Here is a 22,210-nt window from a genome sequence, read left to right as displayed (position 1 = left end):
GTCCATAATGTGTCTTTCCCTTTTGCAGTGATCCGAGATTTCAGGTTTTCTTGTGCTTTCTGTTGTGTCGCCCATGTGATCTTGATCTTCCTGTTTTGCCAATTTAGACAAGACAGGCAGGGTATTTCGTATATGGCGCTGTTCCCCTACTACCTGGAGTAGTGGGAGAATGGCGCCACAACCTGCATAAAATCAGCTGGCAGACACTTCACCGGTAACATCATGTGACTTCTGAAGAAGACTGCAGGAAGCAGTCAAAACATGTCAAGGTAAAAACACAAAAACACCGGTCTGATCGAAAGAATACTCTTATGGTTCAAAAGGTGAACACCAAATGAATCTTCTTGAAGAAAACAAGAAGCTAGCACATTTGTTTGCCTTCATTCACTTCAACAGTATTTTAGCATAGCAGAGCATAGGACGTTGACTGGCTATTATTTCTGCTCAGCATTTTGCTCATGCTAAAATTAGCGAGCATGCTAGCTAAGCCCAGCTGTAGCTTTGTGAGACCTTGTAGCATTGGTTGCTACAGTATGTAACATTCAATCCAGGCTAACTGCAGTTCACTTAACAGCCACAGGTGTCGCTGTAGGGTTCCTTAATACACATATAGTCATTTACACACTGTTAAGTTAAAGCTTCCACAGTCTCTGGGTTTATTTCCACATTGTAACACTTTAAATAACAAAATAAACACATCTCTGTTTGTTTGAATGGGGAAACTTGGCTCCAAATCTAAGAAGAAAAGCCTCATATTTAATATGCACACATCCAGCCAGCATGAGACACTCTGTTGGGGACTGTAATAAACTGTTTATCTGAAAAAGCCAGCAGAAACTCTTTAATGTGAATAAATGTAGTTTAACAGCCTTGGAAAAAATATATAAGCCTGTCCTTAAAATAGAAGATAACCAAACAGACATTAAACCTGCCGGCTGAGAGGATTTTCTGAGCGCTGTCTGGGTCTTTTCCGCTTGTCCCGTCCATAAATTCAGCTGAGCACCTCTAAATCCTCATCAGCCGCTGACACATGGGAGCAGGACTCCCGCGCCGGGCTGGAGCCGGCTCTCAGGCTGATGGAGCCGTACAACTTCGCTGCGTGTTTGGAGTAGGCGAAGGCTTTCCTCCTCATCATCTCCCCTTTCCACATGGAGACCATGAGCAGCGTGGAGAGCAGCACGCCCCCGAGCGTGAGCAGACACAGCCCCGCTATGACGCACCGGTCCAGATGGGCTCCCACTCTGGCTTTCTCCCTCTCCAGGCGCTCCATCTCCCGCGCGGACACGCTGTCCGGGTCCACGCGGACGTCCCTGGGGACCGTGTAGGATATGGCGACCAAAGAGATGCCGGTGACCAGGCAAGTGACGGCGATGATGAAGCCGTAATCCACAGACTTCCCAGAGCCGTCAGAGGACAGGTCGTCGTCGGACAGCAAGTAAAGTTCAGAGATGTCCTCCTCCTCCATCACCACCTCCCCCTCCTCCTCCTCCTCTTCGTACAGTTCACTTGAGGAGCTCTGACTCAGTCGACACAGTCCTTCCTCATCCTCTTCCTCGTGTGTGCAGGTGAAGGAGGTTTCCTTTTCCAGCTCCGGGGCTGCTGGAGCCGCTCCTCCGCCGGCACGGAGCCACTTCCCCCCGGTGCCGCTGAGCTCAGCGACGCGCTCCGGAGCTGTCCGCGGTGCTGAAAGCTCCGCTCCGCCGCTGATCTCAGTGACCTCTTCCGGAGCTGTCCGCGGTGCTGAAAGCTCCGCTCCGCCGAGAAGGAGCGACTTTCCGACGCTGCAGCTGATCTCAGGGGGCCGCTTTAAAGGCAGGGAGGCGGCTCTGGGATCAGCGTGATCAAAGTAAAAGAGTTCCAGATCAGCCATCTGAGCTGGGCTGGGCTTCCCGGTCCGTCAAACCCATGCGGCCGCCTCTGTGAGAGGAACGCGGCGGCTCGAAGCTGCAACAACTTTGATTCTTTGCATGTTCGCAGCAGTCTGAGCAGAGCGGGGTCTACACGCTGCTCTCTGCTGGGCGCACAGGCAGCAGCTTAAAGTGCAGCTCAGCAAGTCAGAAACAAGCCTGTAACACAGAAATGATTCCTCAGCTGTGAGCTGTCAGTTCAAACACTGGGTAACCACGTCTGATTCCGCGCATAACAGGCTATTAAGCAACAGCATGCGGAGCACCTCTCCCTCCGTCCGCGCCTGCCCGCATCCTCGACTGATTCTGCTCCCTGGTCAATTAGAGGGAAAGGTTTGTCAGACCCCTCCCACAGACTGAGCCACAGTAGACCGCCTCAGAAGGCTGATTACTGAGCCAACTCCAGTGTTCCCCGGCACATGCACCCTAATCAGCTGAGAGGAAGGAGGAGGAGTAGGAGGAGAGGAGGAGGCATCGCTGCTGCTGAGTAGATTTCAAAATAAAGTAGCTTTTTTTCTGATAAGAAGCTCATCAGACCTTAATGCGGTCCATCCTGTGGAGAGCACAAACGTCTGAGGTGGATTTCTGTGGCAATTAATCCCACAACTGATGAGGAATGTTTACTCAAAATAAGAGGGTGGAGCTCAGCCACACTTATGTGGATTCATTTACCGGGGCTAATGAATGATTGAGGTGGATTTAATTTGGACCTCATTCAAAAAAGAATGAACGTCTGAACTTTTATTGTAATTAGTTCAACAGCTGCCTTAAAAATCACTCACATCAAGCTGATGGTGGAGCTAAAGATGCTGTAAAAGCAGAGTGATTGTGGTTCAACCTCTGGGGATTATGAATGTTTCAGCTGTGCTACAGTAATTTCAACAGTTGTCACATGCAGCATTTAGCATATAGCTTATGATCATGCAGGAGGAGAAGCAGGGAAATCACCAATTCCAGTGAGTCAACCTCTGGGGACCATGACTGTTTAGTCTAAGTTTTATTACAATCCACCAAAGAGTTAATATAACATTCCAGTTATAGTAACATATGTAAGATTAACGGTGGCATCACAGGAAAAGTTACCAAACTGATTAGGGTTCATCCACAGGAGAGCATGAAACCCTGACCAACACCTAATCTAACAGGTTTTGGGACATTTCACTTAAAAGTACACATGCAAACTCAGAGTGGAGCTAAAACACTGTCACAGACAGTTAGCACAAACAGTTAAACCTCTGAGGATCATGAATATGTCAAGTAGACTCATCGAGTAGACTTCACACAACGCCAATATGATGGATACCAAAGTGACTAGGATCCATCAGCTGGGTATTGCACTAGATTCCATTACAATTTATACCAATGCTTTTCAATTCAAAACACAGCTCAAAGAGTAGAGGAAATATCACCATTCCAAAGGTGAATAGGATTCATTCTCTGGGGGTCATGATTATTATATTATATTATCAGTGAAGTGATTGGGATGTAACGTCAATTGCCCCTCGGGGACAAATAAAGTAGTTCTGAATCTGAATCTGTATCCTCTGTAGATATCATCGCGCTCATGTCGTTGCAGCATTTTAATAATCTGTATAATCTGTATTCCCACACTGTGAGTGACACAGAGATGTAAGAACGAGTCATGTTCATCCTTCAGATGAGCGTTCTGCTCTTCATATTCCTGACTGGCCCATTTTCAGGAGAAACTCTGATATTCAGTCTAAATGGTGTCACATCCTGCTCAGACAGAGCAGCTCCCAACCGGCAGCTTTTCAGGAACTCACAAAAACAACACAAAGCTACAATGTAGATCTATGAGTGTCGAATGTTCCTGCACTTAAAAGACAAAACAACCATGTGACATTATGCAGAAATGCTGAGCGCCTGATGGAAACCCTTAGTGCTCCTCTCTGCCTCTGCAGAGCACTGGAGCATATGTAGGTTATGCTGTAGGTAGCCAAAGGTCACGATTAGAGAACGCTTCAGTGCGTCGCCATTGAAGTTCACTTCTACTGTTTACTCAGATCAAGCACCCTGATGCTTGATGGTGCACAGTGAGAGCTGTGTGCTGTACATTTAGCAGTCAGGACCTTTTTAAGAGAGGAAGCAACAAAAAGCACCAAGCTTCAAGGCGGGTTAACATGTCTGACCTTGGACAAAGAAGACATGTTCAGAGCAGCTGAATTCACAGCACAGACGAGACGGGTCACAGTTTGGGGCCAAAACAGACCATTTAAAACTCAAAATACATGTACCTCAGACTCAGGGTCTGGTCACCCGAGGAGGTTTGTGTAGACAAGGCGGCATAGAAGGCTGGTCACACGGATACTGAGACATTTCAGCAGCAGTTTGTGACCATGGATGAGACCTGGGAACAATCCAAACACAGTGGAGTGTCCAAATCAGTCTCCAAATCAGTGAGATGTGCATGAAGGTCTCTGAGACAACCTTCTGGAACCTGTCTGCTCCACAAAGGGGCTTTGAGGGGCTACACTGACATAAACGTGACTCTTCTACCTTAGACCACAAAGCTGAGCCGTTCATTTCACATGAACAGGGTGCACTCCTCTCTCCTCTCAGACATGGTCACACTGATGTGGGCGATAACCAAGGTTAGATTCTGTTACTTCAGGTGCTGCTTCAGTCAAGGTTCCTCTCAGTCCTTACAGCACACAGTCCACAGTGGGCTCATTGTTAGGTTCTGCAGTGTGAACAGTACGAGCAGGGAAACAAACAGACTGTTATATAATGCAGTGTTTATTTCATACTGATGCTCATGTTGCTGCAACGGTTAATAAACCTGGACTCAGTGTGAAATGACCACAAGACCCTGAACATGAGTCCACAATGTGAACACACTGCTGATGCATTAACAGTGATTCCTGACCCGCCTGCAGCTTTCTGACATACATAACCATGACTGTGCCATGTCACAGGGAGTCACACAAAGACACACACATGGTGGAGCCCGAGGCATCAGACCAGTGTTAGACATGCTGCAGCTTGTGATGATGAAATGTCAGCATCAGTCAAACGTGTAAAGATTTACATTTCAACTAACTCGAGGAGAAAGTACGTTACACAAACACACAAATCATGTAGCATAAGACACGAGGTCATTATCAACTGATTCCAAGCAGCAGGAGGAGAATATTGAAATGTTCTATGAGAGTGGGGACAATACATTCTCATGCTGGATTGCCAAAGGATGTAGATCCATTCACAAGATGAAAGTATGTCATGTTTATGCAGGGAGGACTCAAACACGCACACACACACAAATTCAACAGAAGAAGGGAAAAAAAGCAACAGAGGCATTCAAAAAAACATCAGAAAATCCGAAAAGCAAAACACCTGAACCATCAGGTACAGCCAGAACTGAGGAAAAGCCAAGAACTGAACTGAGACCAGCCAGAAAAGAAGAATCCTGAAAAACCTCTTGAAGGGGGCTGACCACAGGCACAACACAACAAAACACAAGAAGAGGTACAACACATGGAGACACACAGGAAACCTGAATTTCAAAATAAGACAGGAAGCACAACCAAAACAGAACAAATTATAGCAAAGCCAGGAGAATAACTAAGACACGCCTCAAAACAACAAGACCAAGGATCCTGATAAAGTACCGTACACCAAGAAGTGACTTATAAGCAGGAGCGGGACCACCATGTCTGTTTAACCCTACAGGGTTAAAGGGTGCTGTTTCTCTGAGTGACATTCACAGTGCAAGCTTCCTACTTCTGTGACTTTGTGCCCACCTCTCATGCGCCACTTCTTTGGCTGTATTTAGATCAAACAGGAGTTTAGGATGATTCAGAAAGTGCCAACACTGAGTTATGTGGCTCTTTGGAAAACCTGTGGGTGATGTCATGATCAGGAGGTTATCAATCATTTTAACCCACTGTAAGGGGGCAGATGACACTAACTTCCAGTTGTTCTGTTCTTTATTAACAAGAGTCGTCCAATCAACAAACTGTCTGTTTCTTATGATAAAACCATCTCTAAATCTGTCTTTGGTTTGTTGAGGTAATGATGTTTGGGCGTATTTATAGACTGTAGTTGCGTCTGATGACTCTGAGGTTCATTTCTGCTGTGTGCTCCTGAGGTCTGAGTGTGTTTAACCTAATTTTCCTCTACAACCCACCACCACCCGGCAGCAAACAGACAAAGAGAAAACTCATCTCAGTAGCACTTTACGTGCAGCACAGCAGTCAAATTTAAACTAACCACAGACAGATGTTCTGCAATGTCGGCCTCCTGCAAAATATTCTGCTCCATCACAGCTGCAGAGAGAAGAAACCCCAGCGGTCTGTTCCCATGACATGTTTTCCTAGTAACACCGCTGCTCTGCTATTTATGATCTAAAGTGATTTGTCATTTCCTCCAGAGACGCTCCCAACCAGCAGGCCCATTTTATTTACGCCATCCGGTGAAGTGTGGCATTTTACGCTGACGGGTCTGCTGTGAAGCTGCAGCGCGAGTAAAGCCAAGAATAGCTGATGGGAAACCAGCAGCAGCAGCAAAGACGCTGGTCCAAGGTTAGACCAGGACACAGGAGGACACAACTGAGTCAGACGGCCTTGCAGCAGGCCTGGGAGGATGAGGAGGATGGGACTGGACACACACACACACCCACACTGTATGTACAGTAAGAGCTGAGTCAAGCTGAGGTCTTAAGCTGAGCTCTCTCTGCTCTCACTCAGCACTACTTAAATGTTTTGGTGAAGGTTCAAAGAGGTAAACAGTGATAATAAAATCGCAGAGACATCAAACGAACCTTTGCCCCGAGATCAGGAGCGCAACTACAGGCGACAGAGCATCAGCAGGAGACAGACGGCCTCCTTTCACTTCCTCTGATAATCCCTCTGTCTGACACACACGCACACACACACACACACACACACACACACACAGGATTTGATTGAAGCAGAAGTTTCCGATGAGGTTGCGTGTTGGAAGTCTGTCCCGTGTTTGACTGTTTGTGGCAGGTTGTCTCAACAGATTTCTGAGACGTCTCAGTTTGCTTGCAGTTTTGTAGATTTGAGACAAATGCTGTCTTAAAACCCGCAGTGGGAACTTGTCAACACATGAGAAACAAGTGCAAAACAAATATTTTGTGTAAGAATCATCTGTTACAGTTTATGACTGAAAGCTCTGAGCGGCTTTAGATGATCATGTAAAGATGTCACTGATCATGTATCCTCTGCATGTTAAACAGGAGAGATTTGTCACTTAACTGTTTTGACTCAACAGTAACACTTACATGTTTTTAAGATGAGAGCATATTCCTGCTCTGACGTGCAGTTTCTGATCAGAACATATGATCATATTGCCCAACAAACAAGGGAACAATACGGCTGCAAAACTCTCAGTAAGGAGTAAAACAGCAGGTTTGGGATGATGGAGAATATGGTGGAGCTACACTCAGACATCTGAGGTTCTCCCTGACACCTCAACCTGATGTGTTTTCACCAGGCGTTAGCTTTTTGTTTTGTTTTTAATCACAGCAGCTTCTTGTTAAGAAAAAGATTATTTTAAAACACAATAATAAAAATGAGGAACAATCTCTGCTTGGTGGCGCCTCCATCTGGTAGTGGCTGCAGGCCGCACTCACACGTCCTCTCTCTCTGAGATGTTTATCTTCCTCCTCTGAGAGCTCAGCGTGACGTTTCTATGAGCTCTTCCCACCTTTAAAGCCTTTGGTGGAATCGGATGAATTATGAATGTGATTTTTTTTCACACCTGAACACAGAACTCCCTCAGTGTGTGTGTGTGTGAGGAAGACAGAGACTAATGCTGTCTGTCAGTGCAGGTTATAGACTGGACCCCACAGTGTACTTATTATTAATGAAGGGAGGTCAGGGACAGAGCAGCAGAGAGGTTTTATGACTGACCTTGAGTCATTGGTCTGCAGTGAGTGAGTGTGTGAGTGTGTGTGTGTGTGTGTGTGTCCTTTAGAATGAGCTGCCTCTGTAAATCAGAGTGGTCAAAGGTCTTTTTACATTTAAAGTACTGTTTACGTCTTTTCTGAGTTATTACATTTATTTGAACTGCAGCTTTTCCTCCAACAGATTCATTTGTTTTATTTACTGTACATCACGGGAGTGAGCGTATGTGTGAAACAGCCACATAACTCAGACAGAATGGCCACATTTTACGGTTTGGGAGCAGATACAGCCACGCTGATGTTACAGGCACACAGGCTGCAAAACATCGCCGTCTCCTTCCATCCATATTCATGAGGAACCTGCGGAGAACATCATAATCTTTCCTCCTCTGCCATCTCTCATGGTATTTTTGTCAGACCTGAGCAGCGCCTGTGTTAAATGTTTCCCAGGAAACATGGTGTCTAATGTTTCATGAGCTCACACGCCATCGAGTCCTGTGGCCCGGCTTAAGCTGTTTCACTTCTGCAGATTTGTCTCCTTTTTCTAAATATAACTGTGATGGAAATAAAATCAGACGCTGGAGGATTTCCTGCACTCCTCCTTTTCGCTGCTGCACTGACGACTCACTCAGATTTCAAGATGTTTTTCTCAGATTTCTTTCTTTTAACGGTGTGATCTTGTTATTCTTTGTGTTTGTAATAATCAACATACTCACCCAACTCACCCAAGTTAGCATGATAGCCCGTTAGCCATAGCCCGCATTTCCTGTGCAGCACCAATAGTGAGTGAGTGTAGCTCGACATGAGACAGAAGAGGTGTCAGAGCTCCTGGTGTGTGTGTCTACTACACAAATCATCCAACCACTAACCCACATGACGATGTGATGGATGAGCTGCGGCCTCCCGTCTTTGGCATCAGGGGACATTGTTATTGGGATGCGATGATGCAGAATCAACAGCCTGCTCCCTGAACAATGAATAAGAGCATCAGACTCCAGCAGACAGCGTGGTGGGTGTACAGAGACTATAAACAGTGTGTAACTATGGAGGATGTTGCTGTGGTGTTGGACAGTTTAACAAGGGATTGACTCACTTTTGGAGCTCCTAGAGGCTGCCAGGTGAACTGCAACTTTGGACACTTCCACACACTCTTGACTTCATTTTTTAATCCTGGATTTTGCTGCTCTGTAGAGACTACAGCACCTTTGTTTTCAGCTGCACCAGCTCAACTTGTCTTCATTAGTGTTAACAGCCACTCTAGTGCTAGTCTGTAGTTACCTCTTCTCGGTGGCGGGTTGGTGGATGGACTCCTCTTTGCACTTCATAATAAAAGCTGCTTGAGGATCTCAGAGCTAGCTCCTTTAATGAAGCCGTTCAAACATCTCCTCAGCATATCTGTGAATATGAATGTAAATGTGGTCAGAATATGTTAATTAGAACTCTTGATGAGAATCTTGCAGCCTCTGATTGAATAAAAAAAGTGAAGATAATGAAGACTTCTCAAAACTATGAGGGTGAAATGTCTCATTAAGTCTTTTTATTTGTCACATCTGACAGCTGCAGATAAGAAGTTAGTAAGAAGAAACCTTAAACACAACTTACTGATAAACATGTAGTCCTGCCCAGGGTGTACTGGTCTGCTCCGTCCTGTAGGGGGCAGTAAAACTCTTCCCCTCAGTCTCTGCAGAAGCTGCTGATGTGAATAATGTAATCAAGTGAAGACGTTCAGTGAGGAGCCGGATACAGCAGTGATGTCTCCACGATTAATGAAGACTGATTTAAGCATGTGGTTGAAGATGATTAGAGGACATGACGGAGAGCTGAAAGAACGGCTCAGTCTGCTTTAGAGTTCATTTCTATCTGAAATAAAAACACTCATTCAGCCTAATAAACACAATAACAACCAGTCAAACACACATGGGCACTGTGATAAACTGCCTCTTTTCTTCACTGTTGGGAAATAATGGGAGAAAAAAAAGGAAGGGGGCGTCATCGTTATGTAATTCCCTGCCGTACGTGGTTCCACCTGTTGCTCGGGATGGATGGCTGGCAGATCCGCAGCTTCGAGCACAATGGCGTGAACAAAGTGAGTGTTGGCATGATGGCCATAGCTCTCAGCTCGGCACAGTTGGTGAGGAGGAGAGTTTCCCACCTCCACAGAGTCGTGCAGAGAATCTGCAACAGCAGATTCCCATGTCTTTGGACGGCGTGGCAGCTGATGCAGGTCACTGTAGAGCTGGGTCTGTGTGCTTTTCATGTTGGCTTTACAGCAGAGGACCTTCGTGTGATGTTATTTACTGTTTCAGCTGCTTGGGTGGTGAAGTCATTTGCATCAATGTGACAAATCACAGCTGAAACTCAGACTAATGAGGCTGAAATGTGACGTATAGCCTGACATATCAGCAGCAGATGTCTGAGAATATGAGCAGAAGAAATAGAATACGAGCATCACAGTGGACTGACAGTAAGAGCTAAAGTGTTATTTTCTTAACGGATGTTTAGCACAAGGCTGAGCAAATATTTCCCACATTATGACACATTTGTGTGTAGAAGGAAAAATCAACTGAAACCAAAGCAGAAACCTGACGCGTGGAATCAATGCACATCTCCACCAGCAAGATGAAACGAGTAGAAACCAGCACACAGAGTGAACACCACGGAGAGCCTGACGCCACAGAGCGCAAGGCAACAGACCCCTCACACTGTATGAAATATGACAGCATGTCCTCATGAAAAAAAACGCCACGTTTGGTCAATCATACATCTACAACACACCACACTTGGTTTGTTTATTGGCGCCATTTTCAGCTGCCGTCATGACAACTGCCCGCCTCCATGAACACAGCCAGAGAAAGACACACACACACACCATGTTCAAGGACTGAAAGATCAACCTCATGTTAGGTTTTCCTGAAGAGGAGGGACTGGAACGCAGCATAGCCTATTGTTTTGTGAACACTGACGTGAATCATTCACACATACATGAATCAACCATTTCATAATATAAACAAAAAGTCCTGGGTTCATGTCCACTCTGTGGCACCGGTGCTTTGGTGACTGAACTCTTTTATTTAGTTTTCCACTCCTGGTTAGGGTTAGGCATTAAAAACAGGGTTGTAGGTTGTTGTGTTGTTGTGTCAGTGTTTCACTGGAGGTCTCCTGCTGCTCAGCTCCTTCCACATGAGCTTTGTGCACATGCATCATTCTGTCACACAAACACAAAAAAGCATCTTTACTGTACACACTGTGCAGCCTGGTGAGCTGCACACACGGCAGTTCGCTCCATTCTGCAGCCTGCTGAGCTCAGTGAGAGGCACGCCTCACTGTCTGAACCAGCTCCATCACTATCACTGATTTCTGTAAGACGGATCATGGTGCTGTTACAGATGACAGCTGATCGTGTTGATGGGGGAGGTCTGATTGGAAAATAGAATGATGGGCTAATCCCCCTCGCATGCGTATGAGCGCTCGTGCCAAAAGGAAAGCTCAAAACCAAGCCGCCATCTGGCCACACACACAGTTTGTTCTGAGGAGAGCGAGGCAGCACGCCGCCCCTTTTACGCACAGCAAGAGCGCGAAAATACTCCGGAGACCGAGCGTCTGTCTGTCAGATCACGATGCTTTAACGAGCAGAGGACACTTGGGCAGATTCTCGAGCTGTTTAAATCCGTCAACACTTTATTTTCTGAGCTGTGAAGTTGGCGGACGTCTCGTTTCTGCCGTGCGTAAAAGCGGTCCACTGCGCCGGGAAGGTGATTCAAGAAGATGGAGAACCTGACATCCGCTCCAGAGCTGAACCAGACTCTGGGTCCGTGGACGGACTACAGCCTTCAGTACAAGGTGGTAAGCAGCCTGCTTCTGTTCGTGATCTGCGCGCTGGGGATCGTCGGTAACGTGATGGTGATCCTGGTGGTGCTCACCACAAAACACATGAGGACTCCCACCAACTGCTACCTGGTGAGCCTGGCTGTGGCGGACCTGATGGTGCTCACCGCGGCGGGTCTACCCACAATCACCGACAGCATCTTTGCGTCGTGGGTGTTCGGACACTACGGCTGCCTCTGCATCACCTACTTTCAGTACCTGGGGATCAACGCGTCCTCCTGCTCCATCACCGCGTTCACCATAGAGAGATACATCGCCATCTGCCACCCGATCAAAGCCCAGTTCCTGTGCACTCTGTCCCGGGCTAAGAAGATAATTTTGTTCGTTTGGGCTTTCACCTCGCTGTACTGCGTCATGTGGTTCTACCTGTCAGACATCCAGGAGCTGGTGTACGACAACGTCACCATCATCACCTGCGGCTACAGAGTCCCCCGGAAGCTCTATCTGCCCATCTACTTCTTCGACTTCGGCGTCTTCTTCGTGCTGCCGCTGCTGCTCTCCGCGGTTCTGTACGGACTCATCGCGCGGATCCTCTTCCTCAACCCGCTGCCCCCGGACCCCAAAGACAAGAAGAAGAACGGACACAACAACCACGCCGGCAACAAGGGCGCGAGCTGCAAGAACTCCCGCCACTCCAGCTCCACGGCGACCTCGCGCAGACAGGTGGGTCCGCCGCGCGCTTTCACTCTGAAAATCACAGTATTCGGACGAATATTGAAACCCTAGGGATTACTTTCTTTTTATTTTCATTACTTTTTATTTTTTTTTAAATACTTTAATGGCTGCCAGCATAGAGCGCTAGTGTGACTAGGGAGGAGCTGGGATCGAACTACCAACCTTCCGGTTATTGAACAACCCTGCTCTACCACTGAGCCGCTGCTGCCCCAAAGAAAGCTACTTAAAGCTGAAAATGAACAGTGGATCAGAATGTTATAATATTAATTCTACAATAAATATAAATTAAACACATTTAATAAGTAAAACTATTATGGCCTCTAAATTGTAAATTATATTTATATTTATATACTATCAGTTGAATTATTTCATTCTAAAGTCTGTATATTAATACATATAAAGTACAGCCTCCAGCAGGAACATCTTTAAATTCCTAATACTCATCTTGAAAAGTTAAAGTTTGGCTTTTAAAGACTAATTCAATTTTAATTAATATCAATTCAAAACATATAAATAACTAAACCATCAACAAATTGATGCAGCTCTAAAAGGAATTTAAGTAAGTTTTTTATATACACATTCAGGCAGATTTTACTTCCTGATGTCATTTCTGATGCCTAAATCCAACCCAATATTTCAGGTTAGAATAAACTGGTTTTACAGAGGGATTAAAGGTCGGCAGAAAATAGCATACATCAGTAAAAAATCTAATCTAAATTTAATCCAATCTAAATTTCTTCAAAAGTTGTTCAAGTGCATCCACAAAGTAAAATGTTTTAATAAGTTTTCTTTTTCATGTAATCTTCAAATGTTTTATAATTTCACTTAATAATAATAAATAAAAAACCAAACTGCAGCCTGGTATATGTGACCTTTAGCACGCTGTGGCTCAGTTCAAAAAATCATCACACCGAATCAGGAACCAGGCAGCGTGAGCCACAGCTGGCAAGATGTCAGCAACCTGGCAACATTAAGATTTTAAATGATGAACCTGTGATCAGGCCATTTGACCCTCTGATGAAACTCAAACTGAATAGAAACAAAGCATCTAACACAAGGAATAACAAGGACAAAGATGGCAGCAACAGAGGCCACAAAAAGGAGCTACACATGACAAGCTAACTGCTCAGCTAGCTTAGCTTTATGTATCATAATCATGTCTCTCTGTTTCCCTCTACAGGTGACGAAGATGCTGGCAGTGGTGGTCGTCCTCTTCGCCGTGCTTTGGATGCCGTACCGCACTCTGGTGGTGGTTAACTCCTTCCTGGAAATGGCCTACCTGGACACCTGGTTCGTGCTTTTCTGTCGCATCTGTATCTACCTCAACAGCGCCATCAACCCGGTCATCTACAACGCCATGTCGCAGAAGTTTCGCGCCGCCTTCCGCAAGATCTGCCGCTGCGGACGGAAGGGCTCTGACAAACCGGCCACCTACAGCGTGGCTCTCACCTACAGCGCCGTGAAGGACACGTCGATGGTGGAGAGCACCGATCACTTCACCACGGAGCTGGAGGAGCTCACCGTCACAGACGAGCTGCTGTCGGATCAGAAAATGATGTTAGCGGACGCCTGCGTTTACGGGCAGGTGAACTTCAGTGACGCCTGAGTTTGTCTCAGGCCAACATCCTGCAGGTCATTCCAGGATTTAAGACTTAGAAAATGTTGCCTAATGGAGTCTTTTAAGTGGGAATATCGTTTCCTGAGTGCCTGCTGACCTTTCTGAAGGCAGGCTGCTGCAGCCAGAGATGTAAACACAGATTACAGCCACTGATGCGTAATAACAGCCTTTGAGGCACAAACACGCTCGCCATGGAGAACCATCCCGGACATTGTTAAGCCTCAAACATCCACAGATAAACACTCTCAGCTGCTATCTTATCTCAGAGCTGCCCACGTAATATAAGCTCCATGAGTCAACAAAACACCAATGTGAACAAAAACACCATCCTGATATCAGATGGACGCTGTCACAGAGACTCATTGCTGATCAGCTGCTAACATCAGTGAGCCGCCCTGCACACATTCAGCTAGCGGAGCTTTAAACCAAAGACACAACAAAAGCAGCAACTCCGGGTTCAAGTGTGGACTGCAGGATTTTTTTTCTCAGCTGCAGCTCGATGCTGATGTTCACACCCCGAGTCAAAGAAAAGAAAGACCTCCCCCCCCTCCCAAGCAGCTGGACCAGCTCACATCCGGCCCTCCTGATATGTTCAGGGTAGGCGGTCCATTAAAGGCTGAGTCACACATGAACGGCCGCTCGCACAAAAGGCCTTACCTCTGCTGCCGAAGGCCTCGACCACAATGTGAAGCCCGACAGGCTGTGCTGCCAGCGAGGCAGGATTACTGAGAGACGGCAGCAGAGGATCCAAGAAGTGCCCAAATCAAGTTTACTGTCCTGTTCCTGTTTGTCTAAAGAACTTCTATCTTTATGTGTTGCGCTTTAAAGTGACAGTATTTTCTCAGATCTTCATGGTGTTATACTGTAATAAGTTGATTTTGCATGGCAGACCTCATCATGAGAATGACAAAGCTAAGATTTCTATCCGTTTTACACCGAAATTAGTGGGAATTAAAAAGGGCAAAGCCCTTTTCTTTACCCAGAGGTTGAATTAGCTCTTCATTTAGCCACAAATCAGGGTTACAGAACAATACCTGCTACAAAAAGGTGATTTACTGCAACCAGCAGAGAAGCACGATGACCAGAGGCCATGTTACATATACTGCTGTCATCTTTTACCTAATGCTGAATGAATGATGCTGGAGAAGGGCGGGTGTAGTAAAATACATACTCCTGAGCGGTCCTAACCCTCGGAGACAGCGCAGTGTCACAGATGTCGGTGTAACATGTGGAACGTGGCGATGTTTAGCTGCAGTGCTGTGAGCTAAGTGACCGTGGTGTCCGTGGATGTGACAAACCATCGCTTCGCTTATCTGTGCTTCAGATGTGAGAGCCGTCTGTGAGCCCCTGAACGTGGCCCCGTGATGTTTGCTGTAGATACGCTGACGCTGTGTGACGTTTACTGACCGATCAGTGACAAACAGCCTGCCACACTGAGGGAAGGCATGTGTCACAGAGCTGCGTGTGGAGCAGCTCGTTCGTTGTTTAAATGTGCTGCACAGGGTTTTAGGATCAGACTTGTGTTGTGTGTGTGTGTTTAAAGTGAAGCTCTGTGTGTCAGATGTGTATTTGATGCCTGTCTCTTGCTTTTATTATTGTTCCTTGAAACATATTTTATTATTTGGTGATGTATATTCAGATGAATGTGATGCTCTTTGTTTGATGGCTGTATAAAAATACTTTTTTGTCTTTATGTTGAAAATAAAGTTATTTATGGAATGAAACTGGAGGATTTTTCCCTTTTTGGAGCAACTTTAATATGATGATAATAATAATAATAATATAACATTATAATATGATATAACTTTTTCTTTCTGGCTCAGCTCACTCACTGGTTGCACTGAGCAAAACTGAAAAAGCAGGAAGGAGAAGAATTAAAGTGTTTGGACAATCAGCCAAACTCAGCCTCTCTCTAGTAGTAAATGAAGGCTAATACACTGCAGTGGTACATTCATCCTCCATTATCTATACATTTTCCTGGGGTCGGGTCACAGTGGCAGCAGCCTAAGCAATGAACCCCAGACCTTCCTCTACCTGACATCAGAGGTGGCTAATGCACTAATCAATCATTTGTATGTGATGGATGTTTTCAAACATTAATTAATATATCTATAATTTTAAATATTAATGTGAGCTGCATCAACATGGTGCCTCAGTTATTTAAAAGACGTTGGTTAAAAACAGTGTTTCCTTCATCGTCATGCTCAAAGGCTCCACGGGCTAGCATGCTCATTAGCGTCCTGCTGACAGACCTGTACAGACCTTGCACGTCTATAATTCCCATTATCAAAGCCAGCTGACTTCCTGTTGGCTCCATTCACACATGAATGAGTTTAAAGTAATCATCATGCATACTCGTTCTGTTATTAAAATGTCACTTTGCAGGTTTAGAAAACTCAAACATGTATTCATTTTCTTTACACATGCTATGCTAAGTATGAGGAATGCTACATTGACTAGCGTGCTAACCAAGGAAGCTGTGTGCTTGCTTCATTTACAATATAAATAAAAAGTGTCAAAGTGTCCACAGCTTGTTGCATTGGCCCCAGGAGGCCAAAAATAAATAGTCTATCAGCAACCAGACAGTGAACGCAGCATGTCATTTATATTCAGACGACACAGAGCCAATAAACTGTATCCATGCAGTGTTCAGACACTGAATGTAAACAGCAGCTTTCATCCATCACTGCATGTTCAACATAATGAACATTTAGACTGAGGCAGACATCAAGTGTAGCTCCTGGGAGGGGTTTTATAACAGCCAATTTACTGTCATCGCCATGAATAACCTGCATGAGTGGAATGTAAAAAAGCCTCCTTAGATTTCTCTGGAGTGTAAATAATGTTTTGATGTGTGCAGGTGATTCCAATCCATCAGCGGCTTCAGAATCAGAGGTGAGAATGGCTGTGAAACGACTCATTTCTGTCAGGCTGCAGAGAGACGCCAGCCTCCAATAAAGAGTGAGGACAGCACGGAGGCAAAACGTCAGCGTCTTTGAAGTCAGAGTTTTTTTCCTCTAAGAACTTTTGTGGCAAAATCGTCCAATAAAACAAAAAAAGTGTAAAAGGTGTAATCCATAAATGTTAATGATAAAGGACGACAGCTGACAGCTGGATGTTGTGTGTGCAGACGCCCACTGAACGCAGCTCTGACTAAAAGCCCTCACATCTCGGTCGTTGTGTTTTTCCAATCAATGGCAATATGGGTGTCAAAACGTTCTTCCAGCATGCTGAAGGCTTCTGAACGAGTCGACCATGCTGTCAGTGTCACAGTCCACCAAAAAGAGTTCATGCACGTGATGTCACAGGATGTGCGGTTCCACTTACTCAGTGTCTTGATAAGTGTCGGCAGTGTGTTGAAAACTGTGGCAGACACAGATATAAAAAGGTGAAGAGCTGTCGTGTGACTGACTGCTTCGACCTAACATGAGGCCGATACTTCAATCATCCAAAACGGCACATGTGAGCATTGTTTCAGCCGCATCTTTCCATGTCATCACAAAACCTAACCGCAGGTGAAAACCAAGCAGCTTGTGGTCTCAGAGGGGCCAAACCTTGGACTCCTGAGTCCCTAACATGAATTCTGACCCAGATGTTTGCAGCTCCCATGATCAGATGGCACTGATCAATACAATGACAATAATAATATAGTATATGATATCGTCCCTGCTGGACGTAACTATCAATCAAATGTGGCATTTTTTTTTTTTTTTTTTTTTACAAAGAAAGTCTCTGTTGGCTATACAGCTGCTCGACTACACAGTAAACTTCACCAACACTTCCTCCAGATGACAGGTGATCACTGAGAACCTCAGAGCAGAATCACCACAGCAATTATCCATTAGCAGCAAAATCTGAAAAACTAGAGATTACCAGAAAAAGTGACGCTCCTCATGTGACAGGATGCAATTATCAGACAGTCGGCAGGCTTCAGGCCGTGAATAAGACGAATCACATTAGTGCCCCTGTGGAAGTTAAATAACAGAGCACAGCCTGAATTTAGCTTAATCAAAGTGTCAAAACAGACAAGGTGCAAAAAGAAGGAAGAGCGATCAGAGAGAGAAAACCATGGAGGGACAGGAGGACGAGCAGCAGAGACGGGGGAACATGGGCAGGGAGAGATAAGAAACCTTCAGGCTCATTAACTCTGAAGTGAGCGTGTTTCAGCACAATAAAAAGAGGCCTCTCTGTGATAACAGGGCTGTAATGCTCAGTGTAACACTCCTGGACAGAGGGAGCCACAAAGACAGGGGGCGGTCTAATTGCAGCTCTTGTGCTGAACACGAGCAGCCTCTATGAATAATTATAACTGTGTGAGGAAGAAGACCAACTGTGTCACAGGCTGTTCGAAGACAAGTCACTGCTTCTCCTGACAGAAAAAAGTCTGAGCTCCAAGGCAGAACATGTATGTGGATGTTTATTTCAACCATAAACCCGAAAATCTGTTTTATTTTTAACCACTGTCACCAAACATGAACTGATGCTTGTGGATAGTTACACTGATATATGATGCAGCACTGTATCAATCCACTGCAAAAAGTAGTCCCCAAGATTGTACGCTGACAGGAAGTTTTTCTCACTTTTTCTTTGTTTTGGTGGAAAAGATTAACAATAAGGTAAGTTTAGAATATCAACAAGCAACACACACATCTTAGCATCTTAGCTAGCAGGCTAGCTTCTGGACATTTAGCAGCTAATGAGACTATGCCCAAACACTGGACTGGATTCGCCAGTAGGTGGACAGAAACCCCTTTAATTCTAACTAGGAAGGGTTAGCTTAGCTTAGCATTAATAATAATAAAAGAAAAGGCAGGAAAACAGACAGTGTGACTGTGCAAAGCTAACCAAACTCAGCACCTCTACAGCTCGTCAATCAGATATTAAAATTAGTTTGTGTTTCTGTACAACAAACAAAATGTAAAACATAACTATCATTTCAAAACAGTGACCACCAACAGAATTCTATGAATGAAAAAGTCCTCAAACACATCTCGTGTCAAGTTTTCACTGCTTATATCGTCACATTGGATGCCCGCAGACGGGCGGCCGCCACGTCGTCCATGATGGTGTCAAAGCTTCTCTAGGAGCTCTATTCATTACCAAAGAATGTGCAATCACCTCCGTAACTCACTGTATGCTGAGAAATGTGTGGGTTTGATTGATTTAATCATTTAAAAAGGTGCAATCACACCTGCAGAGGAGTGCAGGCTTAATCACAAACCAATTGTTTTTATCCTGACACAGACAATGACACCACTACACTGAAGCAGATGATAAACAGAAATATGATTTATGTTGAATCAATGGAAAATAACAGTAGAATTAGAACACAGTGTTGATAGATTTTCATTATCGATAACCTATACTGGTTGAAACTGGTTGAACAACAAACAGGTGAAGACGTATTTAAAAATGGCAGCTGTTCTGATTTTCTAAAAATATGGTGTGCCACAAGGTGCTTGTGTAGGTCCTCTACTCTGGTGCAGCATTGAAATAAAGCTGTCTATACAGGGAAGAAAGAAGATACCAAACGTCTTGTTGTCATATAGGAAACAGCATATTGAAAAAGTTGTAACCTCCATGATTGAGGAATGGGAATCACTAAGAGATGTGCTAGATTTTTGCCACAGCAACACATTCAAAGGCTCGTTCTCACCCACTTAGATTACTGTCCAGCTATATGATCAATAGGTCCAATAAAAACCAGGACAAACTCCAGTTAGTGCAAAATAGCTACACACATAACTTTGAACTATAACAGAAGGACTAGTACGAGCAGAACTCACACCACACTGAGTTAATGATCGGTGAAGGACAGACTGAGTTTTTCTGCTCTGCAGTATAATAAAGTTTTAATTGTCTAGAGCACCCAAGGTCCTGTGTACTAAGAGCGACGGTTCACATCAGGCTGTTTTTCACTCCCAGCAGAAACATGCTGTTATGTACTGAGAGAGACGAACCATTATCAAGTCACATTGTGTTTAAACTCGAGTTTTGAAACGACTCATTTCATGCATGCTGCTGTATTCTTCCCTGTCTTATTTCGTCTTTTTATCATGCTGATGTTATCTGTTGTAGTGTAACGTGAGCCCGAGGAAGAACATCATGTATCATCATCATGTAGAAGCTGTTGTGAAATCCAAAATAAATAAACGACACTGAAGAAAAAAAACTTCACGATCGCAGCGCTCCAACTTCTAAACAGAGGAACAAACATTTCACAGGAACAGTGAGGACACACCCGAGCCTGCCCGTCTCAATCTTTCAGAAACACTCATGCTAATCTGCTAATGCTATTGGCTTTCTTATTAAGCATCAAGTAGCAGAAGTAATGTCCAAACATCTGTGAGTCTTTGAAAAATGTGGACATGAGGTCACCCACAGGTCCACCATGAGTGAAATCCTCCAAAATGGAGGACAGTTCCACCATCTCAGTCCTCACTCAGTCCTCACAACATCTAAAATAAACATGTTTCACAGGCTCCACACATTACTTTTTCAGTGCCTGTGCTTTATCTTGGTCTGTTCTGTAGTACATCATCACAACTTTACACAACTCAGCAACTTCACAACCTCTGAACATCAAAAGTCTGGAGGTATTTGATGCTTTTATCCATTGAAACCTTTGCTAAAGCGAGCTACTGTTGTTTACTGTCATTGTGTTCAGACAACAAACTCACATCTTGTAGCCACTCCTGCACATTGAAGGTCGGCCCACAGGTGGACTTTGTCTGTCCTCAGCACAGCACCAAGCTATAGGTTCCTGAAATGCCTTTTCGAGTCTCCATTGAAGGCTGCTGTGTCCTCCTAAAACTCTTAATACACAGGAAGAGATTGAGTGAACAGAAAATCACATATATTTATAATTTTTGATGTAAATATCTAATTAATGACCCTTCTGTTATAGGTGCTGGATTGTTGTGTATCGTCTCCCCGGCTGCCTCCCCTGTGCGAGCGTGCGACATCCTATCAGCTCACCGCAGGTACAAATGTCATAAAGTGAATTGACTCTAATTGACTCTATTGAAGCAGTTGTTTACGCTGAAATGTCATATGACTCTCAGCGCTGCATAATCCTCATTATCTTTCATTATGAGTCGTTGCTGGTAAAAGTATATCACAGACTGAGGAGGGGATATGAGTCAGGCTTTAATTCAGGTCTGCTTCTGACCCTGCAGCTGATTGCTGTCAATCTTGAAATTTCTCCTTTAATAAAGTAGTTTTTAGCCCCGTGTTTACCTGACAGCAGCCTATGACGGTCTGTGAAGTGCAGCTACTGTTTTTCATTTCCCTGCCGTCGTCACGCGGCTCGGCGGCGTGTGTTCTTCTTTTTGTGTCCTCAGAGACATTAGTGAGCTTTGACAGGCTGCCTTCAAGTAATCTAAGGATGCTGGTGCGGCTAACAAAAGCAAAAAGCGGTGCCGTCTAATGCAATTGCACACCAATAATTAAATAAAGTGAAGCAGGGTTTTCCTGAACAGAACAATGAGACAGAAAAAAGGCGATTAGAAGAGTACAGAGGAAATGGCAGCACTCAGTGGAGCTGAGGACACAAATTGAACGTAGTCTCGACAAAATTGCAGAGGAGAATTGGACTGCAGCCTCTGACGGGAACTCACACACTGTTCCTCTCAAAACTCTGAATATCTGCGCAGTTATTCTTTCAGTCCTTTTCTTATTTTCCCTTCAGCAGACATGGATCTGTGTATTTACAGGAGGCAGAACCTCCTTTTCTCTTTAGAACGAGGAAGAAAAGTCCATTAGCGTATCTCTGAGTGGGCTTTTGGAAATGTCACATGTTTACTAGAAAGACAAAAAAAAAAATAATGCAGCTACACGTTGTGAAGTTGTCTTCATTATTGATCTCAGAGGGAAAAAAGGACACTACTTGAGGTATTAAGAAAAACAATCAGAGCCTGTTTGACAAGTGCAGAATTTCCATTTCGATGTACCCAAGCAGGAAAAAGCAGCGGCGGTGGACATGATTAAATTTTCAGGCCTCTCGTGATTGAGGCTAATGCAACAGAAGCCGGTGTGATGTGAGAAATATGTTTATGGAAATTTATGGAAATGAACATTTCCACCGTCATCACTGTGGAAATGTTCCAGGGAGCCCAGGAGAGAGGGATTCCATCAGTGTCCAGCTCCCCGCTGACCAGCTGACACAGCCAGCCTTCCACAAGTCTGTTACACATTCAGAATAAAACGTACAGTTTCCTGTGATTACAGCAGCGA

At 44.8% G+C, this 22,210-nt stretch overlaps 2 protein-coding genes across 2 annotated transcripts; one reads left to right on the top strand and one right to left on the bottom strand.

The window, feature by feature from the left end:
• Positions 1 to 991: 991 nt before the first annotated feature.
• LOC114432292 (transmembrane protein 74) lies at positions 992 to 1,870 on the bottom strand. Its single transcript, XM_028400215.1, has 2 exons — positions 1,718 to 1,870; positions 992 to 1,579 (listed from the first exon to the last, which is right to left on the bottom strand). The coding sequence occupies exons 1-2, from the start codon at positions 1,868 to 1,870 to the stop codon at positions 992 to 994; spliced, it is 741 nt and encodes a 246-aa protein (XP_028256016.1).
• A 9,692-nt stretch (positions 1,871 to 11,562) lies between these two features.
• On the top strand, positions 11,563 to 13,963 carry trhrb (thyrotropin-releasing hormone receptor b). The gene is made up of 2 exons (XM_028399435.1): positions 11,563 to 12,345; positions 13,538 to 13,963. The coding sequence occupies exons 1-2, from the start codon at positions 11,563 to 11,565 to the stop codon at positions 13,961 to 13,963; spliced, it is 1,209 nt and encodes a 402-aa protein (XP_028255236.1).
• Positions 13,964 to 22,210: the final 8,247 nt, after the last annotated feature.

The sequence above is a fragment of the Parambassis ranga genome, chromosome 2, assembly GCF_900634625.1.
Source record: "Parambassis ranga chromosome 2, fParRan2.1, whole genome shotgun sequence".
Classification (NCBI taxonomy): domain Eukaryota; kingdom Metazoa; phylum Chordata; class Actinopteri; family Ambassidae; genus Parambassis; species Parambassis ranga.
The sequence above is the reverse complement of the archived record's forward strand: the minus strand, read 5'-3'. Positions and strand labels throughout refer to the sequence as shown.

Coding starts and splice junctions, on each gene's coding strand:
- LOC114432292 (XM_028400215.1), bottom strand. CDS start 1,870: ATGGCTGATCTGGAACTCTTTTACTTTGATCACGCTGATCCCAGAGCC. Junction 1,580..1,717: donor CGCGGACAGCTCCGGAAGAG/GTCACTGAGATC, acceptor GAGCTGGAAAAG/GAAACCTCCTTCACCTGCAC.
- trhrb (XM_028399435.1), top strand. CDS start 11,563: ATGGAGAACCTGACATCCGCTCCAGAGCTGAACCAGACTCTGGGTCCG. Junction 12,346..13,537: donor CGGCGACCTCGCGCAGACAG/GTGGGTCCGCCG, acceptor TTCCCTCTACAG/GTGACGAAGATGCTGGCAGT.